The sequence below is a fragment of the Notamacropus eugenii genome, chromosome 5 (assembly GCF_028372415.1).
Source record: "Notamacropus eugenii isolate mMacEug1 chromosome 5, mMacEug1.pri_v2, whole genome shotgun sequence".
Taxonomy (NCBI): domain Eukaryota; kingdom Metazoa; phylum Chordata; class Mammalia; order Diprotodontia; family Macropodidae; genus Notamacropus; species Notamacropus eugenii.
The window spans coordinates 199,797,381-199,823,378 of NC_092876.1; the positions used below are offsets into that span (position 1 = coordinate 199,797,381).

At 39.4% G+C, this 25,998-nt stretch overlaps 1 protein-coding gene across 4 annotated transcripts in view; it reads left to right on the plus strand.

Annotated features, from left to right (window-relative positions):
- LOC140505659 (cilia- and flagella-associated protein 337-like) overlaps positions 1-25,998 on the plus strand; it is a 210,664-nt gene that overhangs the window by 36,033 nt on the left and 148,633 nt on the right. For 3 of the 4 annotated variants that reach the window (XM_072611852.1, XM_072611856.1, XM_072611853.1), the window contains exons 3-8: positions 6,058-6,111; positions 6,695-6,778; positions 13,553-13,618; positions 15,930-16,160; positions 17,872-17,954; positions 21,756-21,848. In XM_072611852.1, coding sequence (XP_072467953.1) covers positions 6,058-6,111; positions 6,695-6,778; positions 13,553-13,618; positions 15,930-16,160; positions 17,872-17,954; positions 21,756-21,848 — 611 coding nt within the window. The remainder of the gene's footprint in view (positions 1-6,057; positions 6,112-6,694; positions 6,779-13,552; positions 13,619-15,929; positions 16,161-17,871; positions 17,955-21,755; positions 21,849-25,998) is intronic. The other variant, XM_072611854.1, reaches the window with a different exon arrangement.

The window sequence follows — 25,998 nt, forward strand, 5'->3', positions numbered from 1 at the left end:
AAACCTTCCTCATCTCCTCCCCTCACCCTGGCTCAGGCTTAGAAATGAGCTCACTCCTTTCAGAGCCTTCAAGGAAGTCTGCTTGAACTTCCAGTGAACTTTTTTTTGGATCAGACCTGTGATTTCATAGGTGAAGAGAGCTCCCAGTGAGAAATTTTGCTAATGAGGTGTATTGAGGGGCACCTTCTCCACAGCTACAGTTTTAGAGAGATGTCTCAGGCTGTGAGAGGTCCATGACTTGTCACACACAGCTAATAGGTAGCAAGGACAGGACCTGGACCCAGATCTTTCCTAAGGTCAAGGCCATCTCTCTGTTCCAGGCTATAGTGATCTCTCATATGCTGTTAGCATTCTATAGGATATTATTGTAATCTTTGAGATTGTCTTATCTCTTTTCTACACTGTAAGGTCTTTGATATCACACACTTTCTTGTTAATTTTTTATCTCTGGTACCTAATACACTGCACATAATTACCATATTTGTTTGACTGGATTAGATTGGATTGGAAATCACTTCAGAAGAAGAAGAGGAAGAAGAAGAAGAAGGAGGAGGAGGAGGAGGAGAAGAAGAAGAAGAAGAAGAAGAAGAAGAAGAAGAAGAAGAAGAAGAAGAAGAAGAAGAAGGAGGAGGAGGAGGAGGAGGAGGAGGAGGAGGAGGAGGAGGAGAAGAAGAAAGAAGAAGTAGTAGTCACTTCTGGATGTAGTTAGCTATAAGTGAGGTAACCAGTGAAAAGAGGATTGGATCCACAGGGAGGAAGCAGAGAAAACTGAGAAGACAAGGATGTATAGGAAGAAACCGAGACCAAGAGGTGGTATTTGATACTTTTAGGTCAGTTCAAACAGCATTTATCTGTACATATTTTGTGCAAGGTACAGTGCTAAGCCTGGAGATACAAAGATAAAAAGCAAAAATATGAAACAGTCCCTGGTCTCAAGGAACTTGATAGTCTAGGATGTGGAAGCATCATTTTAGATCTGGAAAGGATCTTAGGGGTCATCTAAGTTCAACATCCTTATTTATAGTTAAGGATGTAAAATGACTTACCCAAGGCTCTATAGGAAGTCATACAGACAGAGCCAGGATTTGAACTCTTACTCTAAATCTGGCACACTTTCCAATGGGGAAGGTAATATCTGAATACTAGATAATGTGAGGAGGAAAAGAATACTAACAATTGTGGCGCTCCAGAGAAGGTTCAGAAAAGGCCTTATTTAGAAGGTACCAGCACCTGAACTGAATTTTGAATGAATCTAAAGTTTCTAAAAGACAGATGAGAGAAGAACAGCCTGGACAAAAGAACAGAGGCAAGATGCAGAATTTAAGTTGGGGCAATAGCAAGTAGGCCATTTTGGTCCAAATGTAGAGTGCCTGAAGAGGATTTAATGTGAAATTTCTATAAAAGTAGGATGGAGATTTGGTTGTTGTTGTTCTGTGGTGTCTGACTCTTCATGACCCCATTTGGGGTTTTCTTGGCAAAGGTACTGGAGTGGTTTACTATTTGCTTTTCCAGTTCATTTTACAGATGAGAAAACTGAGGCAAGCAAGGTTAAGTGACTTGCCCTGGGTCACACAGCTGATAAGTGTCTGAGGTCAGATTTGAACTCAGGAAGATGAATCTTCTTGACTTCAGGCCCTGTACTCGATCTACTTTGCCACCTCGCTGCCTTGGAGCCAGATTTTATAGGACTTTAAATTCCAGCAAAGGAGTTTTTATTTTTCCCTTAGAGAAAATAGGAGGCGGCTGAAGATCCCAGAGCTGGAAAGTTCTGTGGTCAGACCTACGCTTCAGGGAGATTATTCTGGCAGCTCTATGGAGGATGGATTGGAGGGGGAGAAACTGATAAGTGGGAGCTCTAAAGCACTTTACTGCATAAATGCACAGTTATGTCCAGGACTTTCTTCCCATACCTGGGCTTGCTGTTCATACAGATGCCAAGGCTACTGCTCCACACTTAGTTGTGACATCTAGAATACTAGATGTGGTAGCCTTATCTCTTCCTTGCTAAAATGAGCAGGTAAAGAGGAATGTGATAATTGATTTACAGCTGGGAAGGAGCTTAGAGGTCAGTTACTCCAACCCTTTCATTTTATTAATATCGAAACTACAGCCTGTGAAGATTAAGCAGCTTGCAGGACATGTGGGGCAAAATATCAGGGGCAGGGTTTGAACCCAAGTCTTCTGATTGCGGAATCAGTATGCCTTCCACTGCAGTTATGATGCAGCAAGGTGAAATAACTTCAAGTCAAGAGATTTGATTAGAGGTGTCAAGTTTCTGGCAGCTTGGAATTAAATTAGATGAAATGAAATAAAATTTCTGGAATTTTTGGAAATCATGGTAGAGCAGGGGAAGGATGAAGATAAGGAAGGAAGAAAGATGGGTGGATCATAGACCTAGAGCTGCAGGGTTCTCAGAGGCCATCTAGACCTCCTCCCCTATTTTACAGGTGAGGAAACTGAGGCCTAAGGGGTTAAGTCAGTTGTCTAAGGTCATATAGGTAGCAAACATCAGAGTGGGATTTGAACCCAAGTTCTCTGACTTCACAGTCAGTAAGCAATACGTTTTAGAATGTGAACAGATAAGGTCATGTTTTATTTTAGGAATATAAAATCAGTTGTATTTATTTTGGTTTGTGGATAGAATTATGATATTTGGTATATTTAAAGATGTGAAATCTCAGGGAAAAATGAGAAAAATACACACTTTCTGGAAATGTGGAATTAAACTAGATGAAATGAAATTTCTGGAATTTTTAGAAATCATGGTAGAGTAGGGGAAGGGTGGAGATGAAGAAGGAGGAAAGGTGGGTGGATCTTAGACCTAGAGCTCTAGGGTTCAAGAAAGAGAATGAGAAAGTTGTGAAACAATTGTCTCTTTCTACCACTCATATTCCCCCATCTTTCCTGAGCCTTTCATATCTCAAGACTCATGACTAGAAGTCATATCCTCTCAAAGCCTTCAGTCAGCCCCTTGTTAAAACCCAGAACAAAGGCTGATTTTTCTCATATGTGCTGTATTCGAAACCAGATGTCAGAGTGACTTAAGCCATAAGCTGTTTTTTTGGATTGTACATAAAACTTGATCCAAGGACCATTTGAATTCTGACTGCAGTAATGTTTTTCTTATGTCGGGGAAAGAACCCATCAACATCACATCATAACCTTTCACATTTCACACTTGCACAAAGCTAAGGCCCTTCCCCCAATCCAACTCCTTTAATGTTTTAAGCTTTAATCTTGAATTCTTCTCGCCCCAAAGTAGCTGGCCCATCAGTTTTAAGTAGAAACCTCAGCGCTGCTCTTTCTTTTCTCTGAACCCCAATAGTATGACTGTTTTTACTCGGGAGACAGCTGGTTTTGTTCCTCAATGAGTATTTATTAAGCAGCAATTAAGAACTTTGGTGTGATGAAAATTGTGTGGGCTTTGGGGGAAGGAGAGGAAATTTAACGCAGTCCTTCGAGAAAGGACTCATAAATGGTTTCACTCTTACAAGACTATGAATGTACTAATAGCTTCAGATTTGGTCTTGGGATCACTGGGTAAGTACTACTTCCCTGTGGGGACTGTGATAACAAGCACACAGTTTTCAGAAAATGACCCTGCTGGTGAAATGAACAATTCCCTCATTCTCTAGCCTCTTCTGCCTTGGGCCGCCTTGGACTGAGCTCAGCTAAGATGGCAGAAATAACTGAAGTCTAACTTTATGGCCTGGGTGAGCTAGATAGGTCCCCTAGTGACAATTTGTTTATTTTTTTCAAAGTCAGCAGTTTGAGGACTTTCTGTCTGCATAAGCTAGTGTAGTATAAGGATGACGATAGAATTTTGGAGCTGGAAGGGCCCCTGAAATTGATAATTCTAGCTCTCTCATTTTATAGATAAGGAAATAGGTCTAGTAAAGCCTGCTCCTTAGTTTCACAGGGGTTAGTATAGTAGCACTAGAGCTAATTCATTACTCTTAATCTTCTAGTTTAAAGCTTCCTTCCTTCCTTCCTTCCTTCCTTCCTTCCTTCCTTCCTTCCTTCCTTCCTTCCTTCCTTCCTTCCTTCCTTCCTTCCTTCCTTCCTTCCTTCCTTCCTTCCGCCTTCCTTCCTGCCTTCCTGCCCTCCTGCCCTCCTGCCTTCCTTCTTTCCTTTCTTTCTTCATTTCCTTCTAGGTCCTGATTAATGCAAATAATAAATCCCAAGAAGTGATGATGTGTACTCGAATTTACACTATTAGATGCTATAATTATGTAAAATATAGTCATCGGTTCCAATTCAATGGAAATTTTCTGTGTGAATTTAAAAAATGCCATTGCTTTACGGGATTCATTGTTCTCACTTAGGTCCTGATTAGGACCTAACTGTTAATGACCTAAATAAAACGATTTGTGTGGAAGAGTCTGAAGTTGATCTCTTTATTTTGACATCCATAAAAGACAAAAGGGACAATGGTAGTGAAAAGAACACTGAATTTAAAAAGTCAAAAGGTTTGGGTGAGAGGGTTTTTTTGCTATTTTCTTAGGTGTTTGACTCTGGGCAAGTCAATTAACCTCTCTGAGGTCTCTTAATCTGTAAAATGGAAACAATAATATTTATATTACTTTGCTCACAAGATGATTTTTGAAGATCAAAGCAATTCATGTACATCAAGTTTTATGTAAAGTGTCAAGACCTACCCACCTTACTGGGGCAACACCTACCCTGGAGGCCTTGCTACCCTTATGAGTGAGATCCAGAGGTGTGCTAATGGTTGAAGTATCACTGTGGACAAAACACCTCAGAAACTGACAAACACTATAAATCAGGGCTTGATTTATTGTTTTGTTGACTGTCTTGAGAAAGTGATGGAGAAAATGTTAGTAATTCAGATTAAACTTTAAAACGCTTATTTTTTTTTGAAAAGCTGGTTATTAAATACTTCTACCAGCACACTCCTGATGGGATCCCATTATATCTAGTCCCCAGATCCTCATGCCACCTTCCTGCCAAGTTTCATACATGTTCCCTTCACTTCGTGCTCTGGGTATAGTAATCAAACCAACCACATGATTGCTTCTGGAAAAGGGTTTTGTCAATCAACTATACTTCCGATTCACTTATCATCCCAGTGACTTCCAGACCAAAGCAATCTTTCTTAGCTACTGTTCTCTCCCATTTGGGGAGACCTTTTTGGGGCAGGGACTCTCTCTTCTGTGTTTGTACCCATAAAACTTAGCACAGTACCTGGCACATAGGAATTGTTTGGGAAATGCTATTTATTCATTAAATTTTTTCCCCTTTCCCCCTCTCCCCCTTCCTGTATAGTGATATAGGGCTGGATTTGGACTCATAGATTCAACCCTATGTGTGACCATGGCAAATCATGTCATTTCTCTGAGCCTTTAGTTTATTTATCTGTAAAATGGGCTTGATTATACCTGTCATGTCTACAAGTTGTTAAACAGGGTTGTTACCAGACTCTAATGAGTTATCATATGTAAAACATGCTATAAATGTCAGTTGTTATTAGGAGAAATTGTATTGGTGTTTGATATGTCTTTGGTTCCAGTGCTCAAACTTCCAGAAACAGGATGCTTGGTAAGATGAATTCAGGCAACATGGAAAGAGAGAGTGGTTCCAGGTATAAGGTCACTGGTGGCAAAGAGAAGTTTCTGTGGTGGATGAGATGGAAAAGAGTTTTCATCATCCCTCTGTTTAGCTCTTTCTTCTTTCCCTGTTTTCTCTCCCTCTTTTTTCCATACCCAGTACAGTCTCTCCCATCCCCAACCCCTTTCCCCACTCTCCTAGTCAAAGGGAAGAAGTGGAGCTTTTGTAATAGAATTGAGACCAGAAAATAAAATAGAAACAAAGAAAATTGAGAGGCCTTTTTGGAAAATTTTTCAGAACATCCCAATCTAACTTTCCAGAGCTATATGTAATAATAAAAATTTAAAAAAAGAACAATTTATGGCATTTTATAGAAAATAAACAAGCATTTATGTAGTATATTGGTATTCTAATTAATATTTATTTCATTAGCAAAATATTACTGTTCATCATTCTTTCAAAAATTTCTCTTCTTTTTCTTTCAACAAGATTGAACATCAAGTGACCCTGGAAGATCTGAAAAAACTAAACATAGCCTTTCAGGTGAGAACTGTCCAGTGGAAGCTTTTGAAACTTGCTAAACAAGAGGTCTTCTTTCCTGTCTTTTGGTACTGGAACTAAAACTAGCTTCCTGTTTCTTTCCTTGTTTAAATTCAAAATAGAAATGAAGAAAGAATCCTAATTGTCTTTTGAGTGTGGAGGGAAGGTGAGATGTGGCCATGCTATGGGGTCCCCGTATTGAATCAGAGATATCAAACTCAGATAGAAATAGGAGCCACTAAACCATACAAAAAGATCCCTGCCACAGCATATTGATTTAGAAAACCATATAATAACATTATCTATGTTTCATTGTATTTTTATTTATTTTGTTAAATATTTTACTGCAACTTGAGAGTGTTGTGAAAGCATGAAGCTATGAGTTTGATCCCTCGGCTCTAAAGGACTTCTTTGTTTACTACCAGGACATAGAAACATCATGAAACTTCATCTAAGGAGATGATAGTGTTTCAGAAGTGGACAGCTAGTCCATTTAATTGAATAGATCAGAGTCTGAGACTGGATCTTAGACTTAATAGAAGGTCATTGTTTGTCCCTCCTATCTCACTATCATTTTTATTTCTAGGAATTCCAAAAAAGAGGTCAAAAATTCTTGGACCTGGACATGTTCATACGGATAATGAAGAAGTGTGTGAAGTCACCTAACAAAGTAAGTGTATATTTTCTAAAGTTGGAGGATTGAAATTCTAACCCTAATTGACCAATGCATGTTTATAAGATAGTAAAGCCATAAGGGACCCAGAGGTTCCCAAACTTATTTAGCCTACTGCCCCCTTTAAAAAAATATTACTCAGCACCCCACTGGAAATCTACTTTCCTTAACCCTTTAATTTTTTAAAAAAATTTACATCATTTAAAAAATTTGAAATTTATTTTTAAAAACGGACATATCTTAAATTTAATAATTTATTGTAAATTTGTGGGGTTTTTCCTTCATTGAAATTTTGATGATGCAATATTGCATCATATAACCATATAGTATCATATTATAAACAAGTTATTACGTGCATATATCCGTGTAGATGCATGCTAGACTTCTCCACAAGGTAGAACACCCTCACCTGCCAACACTTGCTTGTTAAAACCTGTCATGGGACTTGAACACTGATTGGTTACAACTTGCACTTTGTGCCTTTATTTGGAAAATAATGTAATCACTTCAACTTTAATTGTTACACAACAGATGAAACATGGGCTTTTCAAAATTTTATCTTCTCTTCTTGTGCTTCCACCCCCCCCTCCCTTATTTTTATTTAACACCTTCCCAGTCTCTCCCCAGACTACTACTGCCTCCTTCGATGGTTTCAGCATCCCCTATTGTCCACTTTGGGAACCTATTTCCTAGATCATGTAGTCGAACCTTTTCATTTGGCAGATCAGATAAAGAGACTCAATGAAGCAGTGATTGGCCCAAGTTTATAGATATATAGCTCAAAGGGACCTGAGAAGTCTTCTAATCCAACCTCATCATTATAAGATGATGAAACTGAGGCTGAGAGAGATTAATTGACTTGTCCAGGGTCACAGAGCTAGGAAGTGGCCGAGCCAGGATTTGAACCAAGTCTCCTGACTTCTGTTTCATTTATATACAATACCGCGCTATCTCTCTACAGCCTCTTTGAATTAAAATTCTAGGGTCCTTATGTACTTAGACAAGCCTGAATTAACATATAGTTGAGTTTGTAGAATGTTTTTTAAAAGAAATGAAATCATTATTTTTTCATAAATACTGCCACAGCCCAGGCTAATAAAGTGCAGCTTAGAAGTCCTTAGAGATCTAGATTTCTCGAAGGACTGGTTTGTAATTAGCATACTAATTGTTTTTAGGTGAGTGGGTCCTTCTGAAGTGCTTTCAGGTCCCTGAAAAGTTTAAGTCTTTTAATCCCCTTGCAATCTAATTTACATGTTAAGCAATGAGGAAAGGTTTTTCTGGAAAAAGGTAGACTTCACCCCACCCGCTGTAGAAAAGCTCACAATTCAAATCGGTAGTCTAAATCAGCAGTTCTTTAATTTTTGGTCTCAGGACCACTTTACACTCTTAAAAATTATTGAGCATCCCTCCTCCAAAAAGAGCTTTTTTTTTATGTGAGCTGTATCTATCAATATTTACCACATTAGAGACTAAAATGTCTTAGCATCATTATGAAAATAGTTTTGATCAAATGGGCTCCTTGAAAGGGTCTTGGGGACCCCCAAGAGAGCAATACTTTGAAAACTACTGGTCTAAATTAATGAGATTTTTACCGTGTTTTCATAAGAGTAAATGTTGCCCAGGAAGTGGGGCTTTTTAATTTTTCCCTGTATAGTTACATGATAAAATTTTAATTATAAGAAAAAAAATAGCCACAGTTTTGTGACCTTACTTCTAGAAGCTGAAAGAATATACCCTTGAAGAATTCTGAATTAAAAGATTTATCCATTGTCTCTTGCCTAGAACAAGACATTTGAATTACACATTTGAATTGGAATTTAAGTTTTAAGTCAGTGTTTTTGTGGTTCCAATTTGTTGCAAGATGTATTCTTTAAACCATTCTCATTTTTCATTATTTAAAAGATTTTCCTCTTTTATGAAAAACTGGGTGAAAGAATTCCAAAATGGAATCAATTGGCCCATCAATAAGCATTTATTATGTTCTGATTATTAGGTGCTGGGGATACAAAGAGAAAAATGAAATAACCCAAGCATTCAAGCAGCTTGTATTTGATAGGAAGACCACTGAGTATTTAAATGAAAATAAAACAGAGTTTTTAAAAGATGACAAACTTTGAAGGACCCCAAACTAGCTACCTGCTCTAGAATTTTTAAATGTCTCGATATATTTAGGGACAGAGGATGAAAGAGTGATTGATCAGTCAGGAAGTCCATGATATGTATGCAACGTTTGTGCATGTCCATGTTAGACATATATATCCACGTGGGAGGTCTAAATGACAGGTGGTTCAACAGGAGTGGAGTCTTGCCCTCTCCAAAGGAAACCACAATCTTTTTTTTTTCTGAGAGAAGAAATATTGGACTAGAATTATATATACACACATACACATATACACATATATAGTATACACATATGTGTACATACATATGTATGTATATGAATACACATATACATATACACATATATCCACCCCCCAATATTACTAGCCTAGGGGTACATAAATTCAGAACCAAAGACTGCTAGATTTTTTTGACCAACATTTCTTGAAGGGGAGAGGATAGCCCTTATCTTACATTTGGTATTTTGAATCTTTCCTGCCAAATACCAATTACACAAAAGACTGTTACAAATAGTTAATGTGAAGTAGGCCCATTTGTCCAAGAAAATAGTAAACAGAAATCAGAAGTTATACAGATGAAAATATACCAGAAAATACACAGAGTGAATTAGCCCTCCAGTTGGGAGAGATATATTTCAACTTGCAGTGGCGGGGTGGGGCACTCTAACACAAGAGGAAGTGTCTCAAAGTCTTAATGGCACACTGAAAATTAGGAACAATTTAAGGAGTTGGCTTTTCTTACATATTTGCTGATTTCAAAATCTGTCTTTTTGTAGTTTGGAGCTGGTCCCCAAGAGCACTACATGTTTACTCTCAAAGGCAGCATGAAAAATCTCTCCTCTCCACAGCCCTTACACCAACTTTGACCCTGATGAAAAAGACACAGCACTTCATAAGCACTTTTCCCATGAATTAGGAGGATCACTTACAAAATATTCCAGACTTGGTTGGAAGCCCAGGCTACGTTTCTCCCCTGAATCAAAAATTTTGGAGTCTCTTGTAAAAATCAGCTAGGGGTAAATTTGCAACCTGCAGCATCAATACAAACATCCTTTTTTAAAATCACAAAAATGATTTTTTTAATCATCTTAGGAAACCAACACATGATATCACTGAGACCAAAATAAAACAAATATTCATTAAAAGTACATGCAATTAAAATAGCAATACACAATACTCACCTGGCAGTATACTGCACATATGATTGTATCAATTAGTAAAAATATTGGAATGAGTAGAAACTTAAAGAGTGGAGCTAAGATGAATACACTAAGTCTTCTGAGTAGCTGTTGTAATTTAGAATTGTGATCGTATGGAGCAGACAGCCCAATAGTCAGCCTTCATTTCCCCATCTGTTTCTAAATTTAATTTAAAGTGCTGATATGGCAAAGCTCTTCTGTAAGGAAACCATAGAAGTTTCTTTTGGAAGTATTTGTTCCTGATAGAGAATTAGTTTGTTGACTTTCTGGACATAGCTTTCCAAGACTAGAATGGAAAATGACTACGGACCACCGTACCAACTTATCAGGTCATTGGCTACAACTGAGATAGGAAATAGTACAATTCAGACTGACTTGTTAGCATACTTTCCCACTTATATGCAACTTGGGTCTTTTGACCTTGGCAATAGAACAGTCTGGCAGATTATACCCAATAATTCCCATACACAGTTTTCTCCTTGAAAATAAGAGTGAATATTTATTGAATACTGGCTTAAAAATCAATGAATTGTTTTGGTGAAATTTTAACTCAAAGACAAATATGTTAATCTACCAAATAGTTACTTTTGTGTGTGAGAGAACTAGTTCTAATAAATCCAATAGCAGGATCACACAGAGAAAGCATGCTGATCAAAAAGAGAAGGAAATAGGATCATAACTTTCCAAGTTCCCACTGAATTGTTTCTGAATTTGGGAATATATTGAAATTCCAAGCACCCAAAGGAACTACCCGAAAAGAGAGTGGATTAGTGAAAAAAAAAATCCCTTTAGATCATCCAGTCCAATGGAGTAAGCTATTACAGACCTATCAGGAAATTCTGCAATTGCCCTACTTCATCTCCTGCTTTCTCAGCGTCAGCAATTTCTGGAACTCCAGGGCTGATTAGTAACCAGGATGCCTCTCTAGCCTTGAGGAGCTTCAAGCTGTCACAAGTCCTAACCAGCTTCCTTGCAGAGTCCAAGTGTTCTTAATATACAGTAATGGACTGTCTACCTGGCACACTCTACTTGTGCTATCAGTACCATTACATTGATGGAAAAATGCAATGCAATGCCACCTGGCCCATGCAATGCTCTACATACTTCTACTAGAGTTTAGGGTGATGATCCCACCCACTCTGAGTGCCTAGGAGACAAAAGTGACTGAGTGTGGCTGATGATGTCTTCTGTTCCCATGTGTATGGATGATATAAATGAAACTCTTGCTTGAGAGACCATGGGGCAATTCAGGACTTGAGTTACCTACATGGAAAAATAATTGCACAAAATCCAGGCTTTCCTACAGTTAACCTTTGTGACCTTAGATAAGTTCATTAACTTCTCTGCCTCAGTTTCCTCATTTGTACCAGAAGACCTCTAAGCTCCTTTCTAGCTCTAAATTGTATGATCACTTATGATAAAGTTGTTCTCTCTGTTGAAGGGCTACAGTGATCTATGCTACTGAATATCCTAGGTCTCGTTGTTCTTGGGATAATAGGTTCATAGATTTAGAATTAAAAGAGATCCTAGGAACCAACAAATTCCAATCCACCCCCATTTTACAGATAAGAAAATTTAGTTAAGTGACTTGCCAAAGGTCAGACAAGTAGTAAATTGGTAGAATTCAAACTCAGGATCTGATTACTATATCAACATTCTTTCCACTGCACCCACCGCACTGCTTGGACCATGCCTAATGCCTTTTTGTCCTGGGTTCTGCTGGATGCTTCAGAGTTCAGTAGAGTTTCCATACTGCTTCCTGGTGGTTTTCAAAACTCCTCTAAGTTTCTGCCTGTTAGTTACAGAGGAAGAGCTTGGGATCCCAGTTCCTAGACAATCCTAGCAGTACTTGTATTCTTCTTGAAAGAGATGAGGAGATTGTGAAGACTTTTCATAATAAAAATATGGGGAATATTGGATTTTCTAAATAAAATTTCTCTTCCATAAGGTCTCTCTCCCTGGATACCTGAGTTTCAGGTCAGTTGGATTCCCCCCCTTACCAGCTACCAGCTTTCTTTGTGAAAGTGCTGTGGGCTGTAGCGAAACTTGGAAGTTACTCAAATCTCCCCTTTGTTTGTTGTACTGTTGCCACATCAACGCTACCAGCTCCTGCGTCTCCCCCTCCCCTCTTTTCTAAAGCCACATCAGCAGTTAAGTTAGATATTAGATGAGGTAATTGTGTTGGGATAGGTGAAGATTTCCTGGGGTTTGTCTAGTTTTTCTGCTTAGATTGTGAGCCCGCCTCCCAGCCAATGGAGAGGTGGGATAGTAGGGAGGTGGGATTCTCTGCGTTAGGGTATAAAAATGGTGCTTTGATTTCTGTAAGTGGCCTTCCTCCACCAGATTCCCCGACCTGGTGGAGGGATGTCCCTTTCTCGAGAATTGTAATAAATCCTTTTCTTTCTGTTGTTATTGAGAAGCCTCTTTATTTGTTTAAGATTTTGAATAAGGGTCTTTTTATCCCACACATTTTGATAAGATGCCAGGACCCAGGGTCTCATTCTCTTGAAGCTATGTCATCTATTTAGGTCACGGGATAAGAGATTTAGAACTGGAAGTTACCTTAGGGGCCATCAAGGTTAATCCCCTCATTTTACATATGAGCAAACTGAGTCATGGAGAGGTTAATCACTAGTTCAGGGCCACACAACTAGTGTAACTTTTGAAGCTGGATCCGAAGGCAGAGCGTTGTGTCTCAAGGCCCAACTCTTCATCTGCTGTGCCACCTACCTACCTCTCATTCAACAAATATTTCTCGTGGGGTGGCAGTATTACCGCTGGATTTGTTGGTCACATTCTACAGCAATTTCTTTGTTGTTTTTTTTTCCTATTGGAACTTAATCTAAACTTCTGGAGGATGGGAGGAAATTTACTCTGTGAGTCAGTCACCTCAATGTGTGATCACTAGAATTGGATTGTGTGTTGTTCCTGTTTTAAGTTATTTCCCTTGCAAATTCCTTAGTTTTCCTCAGGCTGGTTAAAACAAAAACAAAAAAGCCCAATCCTCCCATTTGTTTTCCAGTTTCCTCACCTTAAGTAGGGAAAGCAGGAAGGCAAATTATCCCACCATGTCAAAGGTCTGTTCCCAGAGGAATCCCTACACCATCTAGCATCCCATTAGAAGCTGCTTTTCCAAGGATATTTTTTAGGTGTGAGTGCATATAAAGGGTTCTACTTCTTTCCTCCATTACATTTTTCTTTTAGTTAGAGGCTACAATCAGGTCTTTCACTAAGGAAGAATTTTTGATCCTATATGCTAGTCAGGTTAATTGCCATATTAACATTTTAGAACACATATCTACAGACTTTTTGAGTAAGAAGTACTCTTTAAAATTTGATGGAATTCATAAATAGGAGAAATGAAGGTAGCTAAATGCCTCTTTTATCCCTTAGTAGATGTATTTTGTCCCTGTATAGTCTGCATACCCTGATTATCATTTTTTCCCCTCTAGAGTAATGAGCAAATAGAACAACTTTTCATGAAAATAGACTATGCAGCGACTGGTGGAATTCAGTGGGTAAGTTAGTTTGTGCTTGGTGAGAAAAGTTTCAAGTTATATAGGGCTCTAAATGGTCTCTTTAGCTTTGCTTCTCTTCCTCCTTTATAAAATGTATAGATTTGTGAAGGATTAACAGTGACTCTCTCTTGCCTACCCATGCCAACTTGGAGTTGACCTGGAAGCAAATCTTGGCTTTCTTATTGCCTAAGTAATTCTGGGCAAATTGTTCTACTTGTGATAACTATGCCTCAGTTATCCTCATCTGTAAAATGAGGGAGTTTTGTCATATAACCTCTAATATCTCTTTCAGATCTAAATCTATGAGCCTAATATGAAAAATATTTGTAGTTTAAAAACTTTTTAGGTGTTATAAATATGATGGGGTGGAGGGGTAAAACACACATGCAGACACCATCATTTTAAAATAACATCATCCGTATGGAACCTGTTTCTAGGACACTAGAGGACCAGAGTATTCACAGTCATTATGTGTTGGCCTACCACATGGTTTGGAACTGCTTTTTTCCATTGACTGAGGGTTCAGAGATATCATCTTTAAAAGTGCTTGACTCAGAGCCTGCTCAGGGCTTTTGCTGCAGGTCCCCAATGTCTTCTGCGTGAATGTTGCCATTTTAGCACACTAATAGTGTCTGCACAGGCTTCTGATCACCATTGCATTTATAACAGTAAAGCTAGGAGGTCTATATCTTGGGACAGGACTTCAACTGTAAGTTAGCCAATGAAGGAGGTCCCCATACCTATTGGCAATCCTGAATGAATAACAGCGAACATGAGGACAGGCCGATTTGGTACCTTTTAAGAGCAATGCCAGCTGCCATAGACACGTCTTTTGTGTCATTGTTTTGGGATTTAATTCAACTTAAAAAATATTTATTAACTTAATAAAAGATACTTACAGGAAACTGAGGTCTAGGAAGATTAAGCCATTTGCCCTAGAATCAGGAGCAGGATTTGAATTTGGGCCTTCTGATTTCAGTCTCAGTGCTCTTAACACTGCACCTTGGTTCTTCAGAGAACAGTCATTCTTCCGTGTATCCCTTTCAATTCTTCCTGCCATGCTACGTTTTACCCCTTTCTGATAGACGTTGAAGAAATATCAGCTAGTAGTAAAGGTTATAAAGGGGTGACCAGATCATTCTCTTGATTGACAAACAATGCCAGGTCCTGGGTATGTTTGTGATGGCACATGGAGTGGTGAGGATAGAGTGCCAGACCTGGAGTCAGGAAGAATCATCTTGTAAGTTTAAATTTGGCCTTATATACTTACTAGCTGTGTGACCTCAAGCAAGTCACTTAATCCTGTTTGCCTCAGTTTCCTCATCTATAAAATTAGCTGGAGAAGTAAATGGCAACCCACTCTAGTATCTTTGGCAAGAAAATCCCAAATGGGGTCTCAAAGCAATCACAACAGAAACGACTGAACCCCAACATGGAATGGTTATTGCGGTTGTTAAAAAACAAGACAAAACAAAACATGAGAGGAGAGAAACAGAATGTGAACAAGGAGGAAAGAGAGAATGAAGAGTGTTATGACTTTGTTAAAGTCAATGTGTACCCTTCCATAGGCAATTAGGGATGTGTTTGGCCTGTCGATTTACAGTAGTCCACCCATGGATGACTTTTCCTGGTACAGCAGCCCCAAGTGTTGGCTTTCATGAAGCTTGATTTAGAGAGAACCTGAGGAAAGTGAGAGTGGAGGCAGTCCATGGAGTTCCACACCCCCAGCTAGTGTGGTTGAAAGCATGGTGAGCCCTAGTGCTGATCCCTGCCCCCTAAATTCTCATCCTTAAGATAGTGATAACTAGATATCTATTAGTGTTCTAGGCATCGGGGATACAAAGACAAAAGTCCAATAGTCCCTGCCTTCAAGGAGCTTATAGTCTGTCACATCTAAATGGCGTAGTTCTGGGAGCCCTGCAGTATCTTGATGAAAAAGGGCAGCTGAGTATTTGGTATTCAAATAATTCCAGAACCAGAATGTGAGAGCATATTTGGATAAGTGAATCTGAATCCCTTTCCTCCGATATCTTAATATCTTCCTAAGAATCTGAGTTTCCTTTAAAGAAAAATAGAGAGATAATGGGGGTGGATGGTAGAGAGAAAGACAAGTTGTGAGTAGCTAGAGGCCAATCTTAAAGAGACACCTTATCTTTTAACCCAATAATGTTTGCAGCAATGCTAATGAGCTAATGATTGTAATTTAATGGTAAGTAAAGGCCTTAAAGCAATGTCTAATTCAAGACTCAGGGATGGAGAGAATTTGTGGGAGCCAGAAAGATGACTGATATAGAATTCCTTTTTCTTTTAGGATGACTTCTGTACCTACCTACAGTTAGAGTATTCAGAGCAGGCTGACTCGTTGGCCCGGCAGAAGGAGGTTTACTTCGTCATGCCTGCATTGTCACAGGGGCTATCTCACAGTGGGCCTGTCCTTCGCATTTTCTCTCTGCCTGATGATACCTTAATCATGATGGGAGAAGATGGAGTCATTTCTTTCTGGTCTCCACAGCTGACATTGAAAAGAAGAAAGCTGGTTTTCGTATGTGATTTTCTTTTGATAGGGATGCTGAGTACGACAGTTTGATTTTATTTGCAATTTCAAACTGCTTTTTAAGTAGCATGATTACATGAATGGTGTCCTTGAATATAATATATTCGTATAGGAATGTGCCAGTCTAGAGAATGCCAACTAAAGGATGAGCTCAGTGCATAGTACAAGATAATGCTTTGTTTCACTTATAAAATCAGATTGAGTGATACATTACACATGATGGCACTGTGTGTAATTTATCATATGTCTTAAGAATGGACAAATGGAAAGAATTCTTGAGTTTTTTTCTCTTCTTAATGGTCATTTCAAGTATAGCTAGCTCTTTGCCAGAGTTTCTCATCAGGAAATTTATCACTGAATCATAGAGATTGAGGCCGAAAAGATCTTAGAAGTTCATTTGGACTATTCTCCTGCCTCCAAACATGATTGTATTTGAACTGCCTAATCTCTTTTTAAAGTCCTCCTTAGAAGTTACTTCTCCCCAATGTCCCTGAGCAACCTAGCCCACTAAGGTAGTGGTGTTCACAGTCAGCAAGTTCTTCTTCAGATATAATATTAAATTCCTCCCGTTACAGCTGAAGTCCCTATCTTCTTGTTTTGTCCTTATTAAAGAGAGAAAATCTATGTCAGGTCAGTCTCCTTCAAGTATCAAAGGGTTTATTACATATAAAGTAATACAACTCTCTCTCTCTCTCTCTCTCTCTCTCTCTCTATTTCTCTCTCTCTCACTCTCCACACGCACACACACACACATCTATATATGTATTGTGTTCATATATAATGTGTATACATATCTGTATCTTAGACAGATAGCATAAGTGGACAATGAGTTGAGCCTAGAATGAAATAGGAAGCCTAGAATGGGCAGGATTACCTTTGGGAAATTGCAAAGCTCTCTTAATAAGCCTAAACTTCATCCAGAAATAAAATCCATCTTTTTAATACCAATATGCTACTGGTGCTATTCTATAGTTTTGGGTCTTGGAACACTTACCTCATCAAAATGACCATCACACAGAGGGCAATGGAGGGTTTGAACAGGAAACAATATATAATGACTAGGTATAAAACATGCCCTGGGCTTCTTCCCCAACTCAGTGCTTGCAAGTTTACAAGTTGGGTCCCCAGAAGTTCTAGGGTAGTTTGTAGGTCCAGACCTCCTTAAACTATACCTCATGAATGAACTTCTCCCATTCTATTCCCCATGAGATAGCTTCCCTTATAACATCTTTATGTCTTCAAAAAGGAACCAGAGGAATGAGCTTCATAAGGGAAGTATACAATTGAAAAAGATGGATTGGTTCAGTGATGAGAAGTAACTAATTGTTGGATAACCAGTTCACTAGTGAGTATCCCTGAAATGTCAGGAGAAATTGAGGCAGGCCCTTGTCACATTTGACAGACCTCTATGAAGAAATTTTGGGAGGACATAGACAAGAGTTGCATGAGATGGGAAGGTGTGGAGGAGGTGCAATCTGTATCAGAATGTCCATCTGATGAGATCACAGATCCATCTGAGTATTGCCTATGACCATCAGAATATTTAATAACCCTCTTCATCTTGAAGGAGATCAATTAAATGAGTAGCCTGAGATGCTGAATATGTTTTAGAAATAAGAATGTCTGCAGTGACATCTGAAACTGTTCTATCCTTTAAAATAAATATAGTGGGATATAATTAATGTCTTTTATGTTTTAGCACAAAGCCGTCAACCGGAAATCTAAGTGGGTGACAGATTTCATAAGCATGCCACAGTATAACAAGCTGATCATTGGGACTGGGTAAGTGCCAGAACTTTTGAAAGAAGAAGGTCATGAGTATAGGTTGATATAAATATGTTTCTGTGTAGCATATGCCTGTATATGCACACATATTCCACATAATATCCTGGAGCTCCCCGATGATGAAATTATAAGGTCAGGAAATCTGTCTACCTGTCTGTCAGTCTGTGCATCTCTGTCTGTCTAAGTTCAAACCCCAGTTCTGCCATTTACCACCCGTGTGACCTTGGACATAAACATAACCTTTTATGGGCCTCCGTTCCTCAGCTGTAAAATAAAGGGACTTACTTGTCCTGTACAATTTCTTCCACTTCTAACCCTATGATGCTATGGGATAGACCTGATTCAGATACAGGTTGTACATCATTAGGTCTTGCCAACTTGTATTGTTAATGTATTTTTAATGGGATTAATGTATTTTTAATGAAATGGGAAGATCTTTTCCATCCATTAATAGACCCATGTGACCTGCCCTAGTCACATGGAAGCCTGAGACACATGAGTCTGTGGTAGGAGGAGCTTGCTGAATGGATGGAATAGAAAGGGGTGGAACAGGAAGAGGAGGAGTGGGAGCAGAGCTGAGATGAAGTTGGTCAGACTAGTCAGAACTGGGAGAGAGAGAGAAAGTCAGCAACTAGCCTGAGTGGGAGAGCTCGTTTGTGACTTGTTAAGGGAGCTGATTTGTGGGAAGGCCTGATAATGTGTGTAGACTTCTTGGTTACTATGATGGATTTCTTTGTTGCTATGATGAATTGTGCTTTCTGGGGTTGGGATTGGGCTTTCTGGTGTTTGAATAAATGTTTTGGTTCTGTCTTCCATGTGGAGAGTCTGTTACATTTTGCAATCCAGAACTGTGCTGGCGCAGTCATAGCTGCCGTAGGTGCTGTATGTATCACATTGTCACTACACAGCTGGATTCAGCAATTCCAGAACTTCCTGGACATTGTAGTGAAAAGAACACTAGAGGAAGGGTCTGGAAACAAGAGTTCTATGTATGGCTCACACTTCCTTTTACTGTGTGATTCCTGGCAATTTATTTCCTCTCTCTAGTATCTGGCTGGCCTCAGACACTTCTTAGCTGTGTGGGCAAGTCATTTAACCTATATCTATTTCAGTACCTCATCCGTAGAATGAGGATATTAATAATGGTGCCTACCTTTCAGAGTTGTTAGATGATCAAATGAGATAATATTTGTAGAGTGATTAGCACATTGCCCAGCACACAATAGGTGTTTAACAAATGCTTATTCCTTCTCTGCCTACCCCAGACCTCAATTTCCTCCACTTTCATAGGAGGGAGCTAGATTCATTGACCTCCCTCCGTGATGGTCTATGCCTCAATAACTCTCAGCCAATTCTAATGATGCTGCTTTCTCTCCAAACATTTTCAGAACACCTGTTTGGGTATCACCTTCTGAGTCCAAGTGCAGTCCACACAAGAAAGAAGCTATTTTTGTCTTCTTTTCATACCTAGCTTTTCTACCGAAAATGTTGTCATTCCATTATTCAAGAGTTGCCTCTGAATGGCATTTGGCTGTTTAAAAAAAATTAAATGCACTTCCATTGAGATTTCAGAGAATGTGCTTCAGGCTCAGAAGGCTATAATACCAAAAGGATAATGCCTCCTGTCTTTTGAATGTCTTTGGAATAAAGACACAGACTCCCAAGATGACCCCTTTGAAGGGGGCAGGACTTATTTAAGTGTCTAAGTCTGGCTAAGTTGATTACAGAGCAATAACAACCTGGTATGTTAGTGTGTGTGTGTGTGTGTGTGTGTGTGTGTGTGTGTGAGAGAGAGAGAGAGAGAGAGAGAGAGAGACAGACAGACAGACAGACAGACAGATAGACAGAGAGACACAAGAAGAAACAGAAAGAGACAGAGAGATGGGGAGAGACACTGAGAGACAGAGACACAAGGGGAGAGAGTGAGAGAAATAAGGAGAGAGGAGGGAGGGACAGAGAGAAGGGGGAAGGAGAAAGAGAAAATGAGAGAAAAGAGAGAATAGAGAGAATGAGAGAGAAAGAGAGAGAGAAGAGAGGAGAGAGAAGGAGGTAAGGGAAGAGAAAGGGAGACAATGGGAGGGGGGAGAGAGAAAACAAGAGAGGAGAGAGAGAATAGAGGAAGGGGAGAGATGGAGAAAAAAGACAGAAGAGAACAGAAAGAGAAACAAAGGTAGGGAAAAGGGAGAAGGAGAGAGGAGATTGGGGAGAAGGAAAGAGGGAAAGAAGAGAGGGAGGGGAGAGAGAAAAAAGGAAAGAAAGAGAAAAGCAGCAGAGAGGGAGGGAAGGAGAAAAGGACAGGAGACAGCTGGGGAGGGAGGGAGAGAGGGAGAGGAGACAGGGAGACAGGGAGAATGTGCATGTCTCCACGCATGTGGAAAGCACTGTTCTTTCTTTTCTCACCAAGAAGAGCAGTGATTGAAATAGAAGCTTTAATAGAAATGGCTGACCCATCAAGCTGACAAGGCAGGGAGATGGGGGGTGGGGGAAGAAAAGAATCAGGAGACTTGTATCCATGCAACCAGGCTTTAGTGCTATAGATAAAGCAGAGCACCGCCTGGAAATGAAATCTGAAAGGGCATTTAACACCAAGGGCAAAGGAAGCCAATGAGTTTTGCACTTGAGAGAGTGAAACATCAATCTTAATGAGTAGATCTCTGTACCTCATATTCTTCTTTCACACACAGGCTTTTACATCAGCAAAACCTGTTGCCATGGCAGGCATCATTTTTAGATGCAGAACAATCAGAGAGGCTTGTGGTGGGGGAGAGGAGGGGGAAGGAAGGTTGGTTCTCCAGGTTAAGATGCTCAGATGTTGTCAGGAGCATCAATGTGGTATAGTGGAAATTGGAACCAAAGATCTGGCTTCTAGTCCTGGCTCAGACAGCTTAGACAGCACACTTAAAACTGCAACCTGCTTGGCCTCAGTTTTGTTTATCTGTAAAATGAGTGTGATAATTCTTGTGATAGCTGCCTCTTGAGGTCATTTGTTGTGAGGTTAAATGAGATTTTATATATATGTATACATGCATGTATATATGCACACATACACACATACATGTATATATACAACATGCATGACATGGGCATGCATATAATATCTACAGTGCACATGCATACATGTGTGCCCATATGTGCGTGCATGTGTGTGCATATGCACACACATGTATATGCATGTATACAATGTGTGGGCATGTATATGGCATGTGCACATAATATGTGTGTGTGCACATGTGCATGCATATGTATGTGTGTATGTATATGTATATGTGTATATATGCATGCATATATATACATATATACCTATATATATGAAAGTGCTATAAAATGCTGTTTAAATATCCAATGTCATTCCTGTGGATGTGGAGGGCTTTAATTTCTTGCATTTTATAACCTTCATCATCACCACTACCAACAGTAACTATTTAGTAAAACTTTTAATGCATGTAGAATTGTTTTGGAACACATCCCAGATGTCAAATCCCTCAATTATATTTTTAAAAAATACAATAAAATGGAATGGTCAGGATGTCTCTGGAATAAGGTAGGATGGGAGTATCCCTAGGAAGCAAGGGTTAGGATAAAGCAGACCAGAATGGTCAGTGGATGTGGGGACCCCAGGAGAACACATGTGAGGTCTGTTAAGAGAATGTTGAGGGGAGAGACAGTTTCTTCTCATTGGTTGAATTCTTCCTTTTGTGGAAGAGATGTGATCTTGTCCCTACAAATGTACAATTATTTTTGACTGACCTAAGATGAGAAGTGTGTAGTTTACTTTTTGTTTGCTCAATTTTGGGACAGAGATCGTGCAATCCAGCTGTATGAACTCTCCAGCCTGGAGCCTCATTGTCAGATTGGCGGCTTGGACAGCATACCTCCGAAGCTGGACTACTGGTAAGTGATGAAGCATCTGTGTGGGCAGGTGGGATTTCTTTACCCATTGTCTGTTCTCTTCCCAGTCCTCTTTCCACCTCTTCTTACCTGGTGTGAATGTCCATTTTGTAGTTAGTAAGTTTTAGGGATGTGGAATAGTGTATCTCCATGGGGCATTGGTGCTACCAGTGATAAGATTAAGCCGTACCTGTGGTGTGGCGGAAGGTATACACTCATTAAATTCTTCTCGTTTGTTTGTTTGCCTAGGACTTTTGTTGTTGCTTTGGGTTTTGTTATTATTGCTGAGACTGGATGTATGTGCTTGCTCAGGTTGGAAGTGCAACAGGCACGTATGGGTCCATCCCACTACCGATGAAGGTGGAGATTTGACCTATTCTGTCTCTGATCTGCCCCCACCTTGAGCAGCCTGGTAGCTCCCTTCTAGAAGCTGATGATACTGGTACAGCACTTGGTGTGGACACCTGATCAGCCTTAACCTGACTCCAGCTCAGAAGTTCTGAGCTCCAGGGATCCTCCCCCCAACAGCAGGGATGGCAGGCATGTACCACCATGCGTGACTGCTTTCTAATTTACTAACTGGGTAATGCTGGGCAAGTCATGTCTCTGAGTCTTAGTTTTCCCATCTGAAAAATGGGGATAATGCCTGCTTTGCCTCCTCACAGGGCTGATTGTAGAAATTTAACCCTCTTATACTCCCTCTGTCTTGCCCCCCCCCATAGATATATATACACTCATATATAATGTATACATATAGTACACATATATGCAGATACACATATAGATACTATACACACACATATCCCTATATATTATATATATGTATACGAGAGGCATCATAGTATAGGGGATAAAGAGATGGTCTAAAAATAGATGGAGTTTCTTTACCTGGGAGTTCCCTGTACTGGTGATATACCATGTCCAATTCCTATTATACATCCACATTTAGGCACATGCAAACTATTTCGAATGAGGAATTACTATAATATATATTTATATATTGGATATATGTATATATAGTACATATGTATATATTCATGTGTATATATATAAAGATATACTATATTATTATATAGCTAATATTTAATGTATATATAATAAACTTAATATATTTATATAATATATTATATAACATTTAATATATATGTAACATAAAACAAGTAACACATTTCCATATAGTCACATGTTATGCCACACACACCACATGTCACACCACATGTGCAATATGTGCCACACATGTCATATGTGCCAAGTAACATGTAACACATAGCAGATAGCACGAAACATAACATTTCCCCATATAGTCACATGACATATATTACGTATATTGCATAGCATGTAACAAAACATGTAACATGTAGTGCGCAACACAAAATATGTAGCATGTACCGCAAACCACATAACATTTCCATGTATTCTTATGATGACATGTCACATGTGTCACGTGTCACTTATGTCATGCCACATATTGCCATGTGGCACGCATGTCACATAGCCAGTAACACAAAGCAGGTGGCATTTTACATATATTCCTATGACGTTTTGTATATATATCACATAACATGTAAAATGAAACATGAAACACATAACATGTAACACATTTTCGTATATTCATATAATGTCATGTCACATGAGATTATGGTCTTTTTCACCATCAGGCTCTGCAAGTCAAATGATCAGAGTATTGCTGTCTTTGAATGTTCTTCCCAAGCTTCTCTGAATCCTTCATATCTGTAGTTTCCTACGGAACCTTTTACTATTCATTACATTTACTCGTAATTATATTTGTTCCCCATCTTCTTCTTTCTCCTCCTTTCTTTTCTTCCATCTCCTAAGATAGAAGTGCATTTGTCAGTTGCAATTTTGCTATTAAAAAAATATAGTTTTCATTCACCCCTTTCTCTTCCCTTAAGTTAGATTTTTAAAAATATGGAGGAGGTGGATAAATTGGGGGAAAATGATTGGAAAGCAAACATCTGGAGACCATTTTGAATCCTGTGAAACATATGGATGAAAGAGGCAAAATAAATTTTGGATTGTTCTTTCTTCTTTGATAGCACTGCTAAGAGACAAGGCAGCTGGTTACCCTGACTTTTGTATTCTCATCTTTGTTAGATTCTTTTTTCTTTTCTTTTTTTGATCCCTTATTTCTCCCCTAGGAAATAGGGAGCTGTTTTTGGAATGGAATAGATACCCATAGTCAATCAAAATGGTCAAATGGGAAAATATGACCTTTCCCCAACACTAACACAGACAGTGGGATGAAAATTTGACCAAGTAATAATGGGACTCATTATTGAATTGTGGGGAGATTGATTGCCTTTTTCCTAAGCCATCTCTGGCAGTTTCCTGAAAATAAGGCCCTGTGATCCACCCATTATTGCTTTCAGGAATCAACACTTTGCTAAGTGAAAAGAAGAGAATCTTTCTTTTTTTTAACTTAGTAGGAGAATATTGGCATGGGGAGGCATAAGATGAGAATCAGAAACCCAGAAAAGAGGAGTGTGCTTCAGCCTCATTATGTACCAGAGCCCAGGGTTCTGGTGATATGCAAATATGACTTCCAGGAATTCCTGGTGCCTGAAATAATATTAGAGTAGTTTGGTTCCCACCCTTCACAATGTAAAACCTCAAGTTGGAGTGGGGGGTAAGGGAAGGTTTCCAAAAAGTGATAGGTATTCCGATAGCTCCTGCTATCCTGGAGATTGGTGGGGAATCTTATCTCTGCCTACATATACCCTGGGATACTCTCAGAAGTCCTGAGATATTGATATGGAAAGTTGGTTTGGGGCTGTAAGAGGTTCTACATGTGATGTTCTGGGCTCACTCTCTTCAGGAACCTCAATCAGATATGCAATGACTTGAGGCTGAAAGGCATCTGTAAAATGAGGTAGTTGGATTAGTTAATCCCCCAGATTGATGCATCTCTAAATTCTAATGATCTAGATTAACCTGTCAGAACCTAGGACTGTGTGGATCAACCTGGTGATTCCATGGATTGTAAGATTCATTTAGAATGTGACCACTTTCAGGGGTTGATGGACTTCTTGTGGTTTTCCTAACCACTCTCGTCCATCCTGCCCCTCCCCTTCAGTTCCCAGTCCTCATCTCTCAACTGAGCTCCTGTCCCAGCCCTCACTGGCCCCTCAAATTCAATGTTGATGACATCATGCTCTGAAACCTGCATTTCTGTGGTCCAGTATAAGAGAATGGATTACAGTCAAGGGGTGATGGAAGGCCTTTGGAGATCGTCCTTTTTCTGTACCTTTGAAGCTGAAACTGCTTTTCCCTTTCTTTCACATTCCTCTCTGAGACTTCTTGTTGGATTAAATCCAACAGATAACTGATTGGAAACAGGGTTATGGCTTATTTCCTCAGATTTGCAGAGACAGGAAAAAAAAGTGTGTGGGGAAAATGAAGGTGAATCACAAAAGAGAGAAGCTACTGAGCTTTGAAGCCTTATGCAAAGGTTGCTCAACAGGTCCCTAACAAATTTATTCTGAGCCCAGACTGGGCATATTCTTTATTAAAGTTTTTGTTTTCTTGATGTGCACTTCACATTTCATCTCCATTCATTTCTCCACCCCTTGCCCCTCATAAATAATGCTTACAACATCTTTAGACCCACTCTGGTATTGATAATAACATACAGGGAGAGTTAGGTTCTGATAGATAATAAAAAATGCTATTGGTGTTGGTAGTAGGGAGGGTTGGATGGTAAAGCAAGCATTAATCATGTTGACTTTGCGCATTTATAGGAGCATATTGTAAGCAAAATCCTGTATAGAACACCCCATCTGTCATTATTTTTTACTATGTTATTGCCGACAATGCAGCTTCATTGGATTCAATTGTCGTCTCTATGCTGATGATTCTCAGGTTACTGATACAGGCCTAACCTTTCTGCTGACCTCCAGTCTCACCTCTCCAACTGCCTATTAGACATCTTGTTCTGTAGACAGCTCCAACTCAACATGTCCAAAACTGAACTCATTATCTTTCCCCCAAACCCTTCCCTCTTCCTAACTTCCCTATTGTTGTCAAAGGCACCACCAGGATCCTCCAAGTCCCCGAGGCTCATAAGCTAGGTGACATCCTCCAATCCCCATTCTGTCTCAGTCCCCATATCCAATCTGTTGCCAAGGCCTGTCAT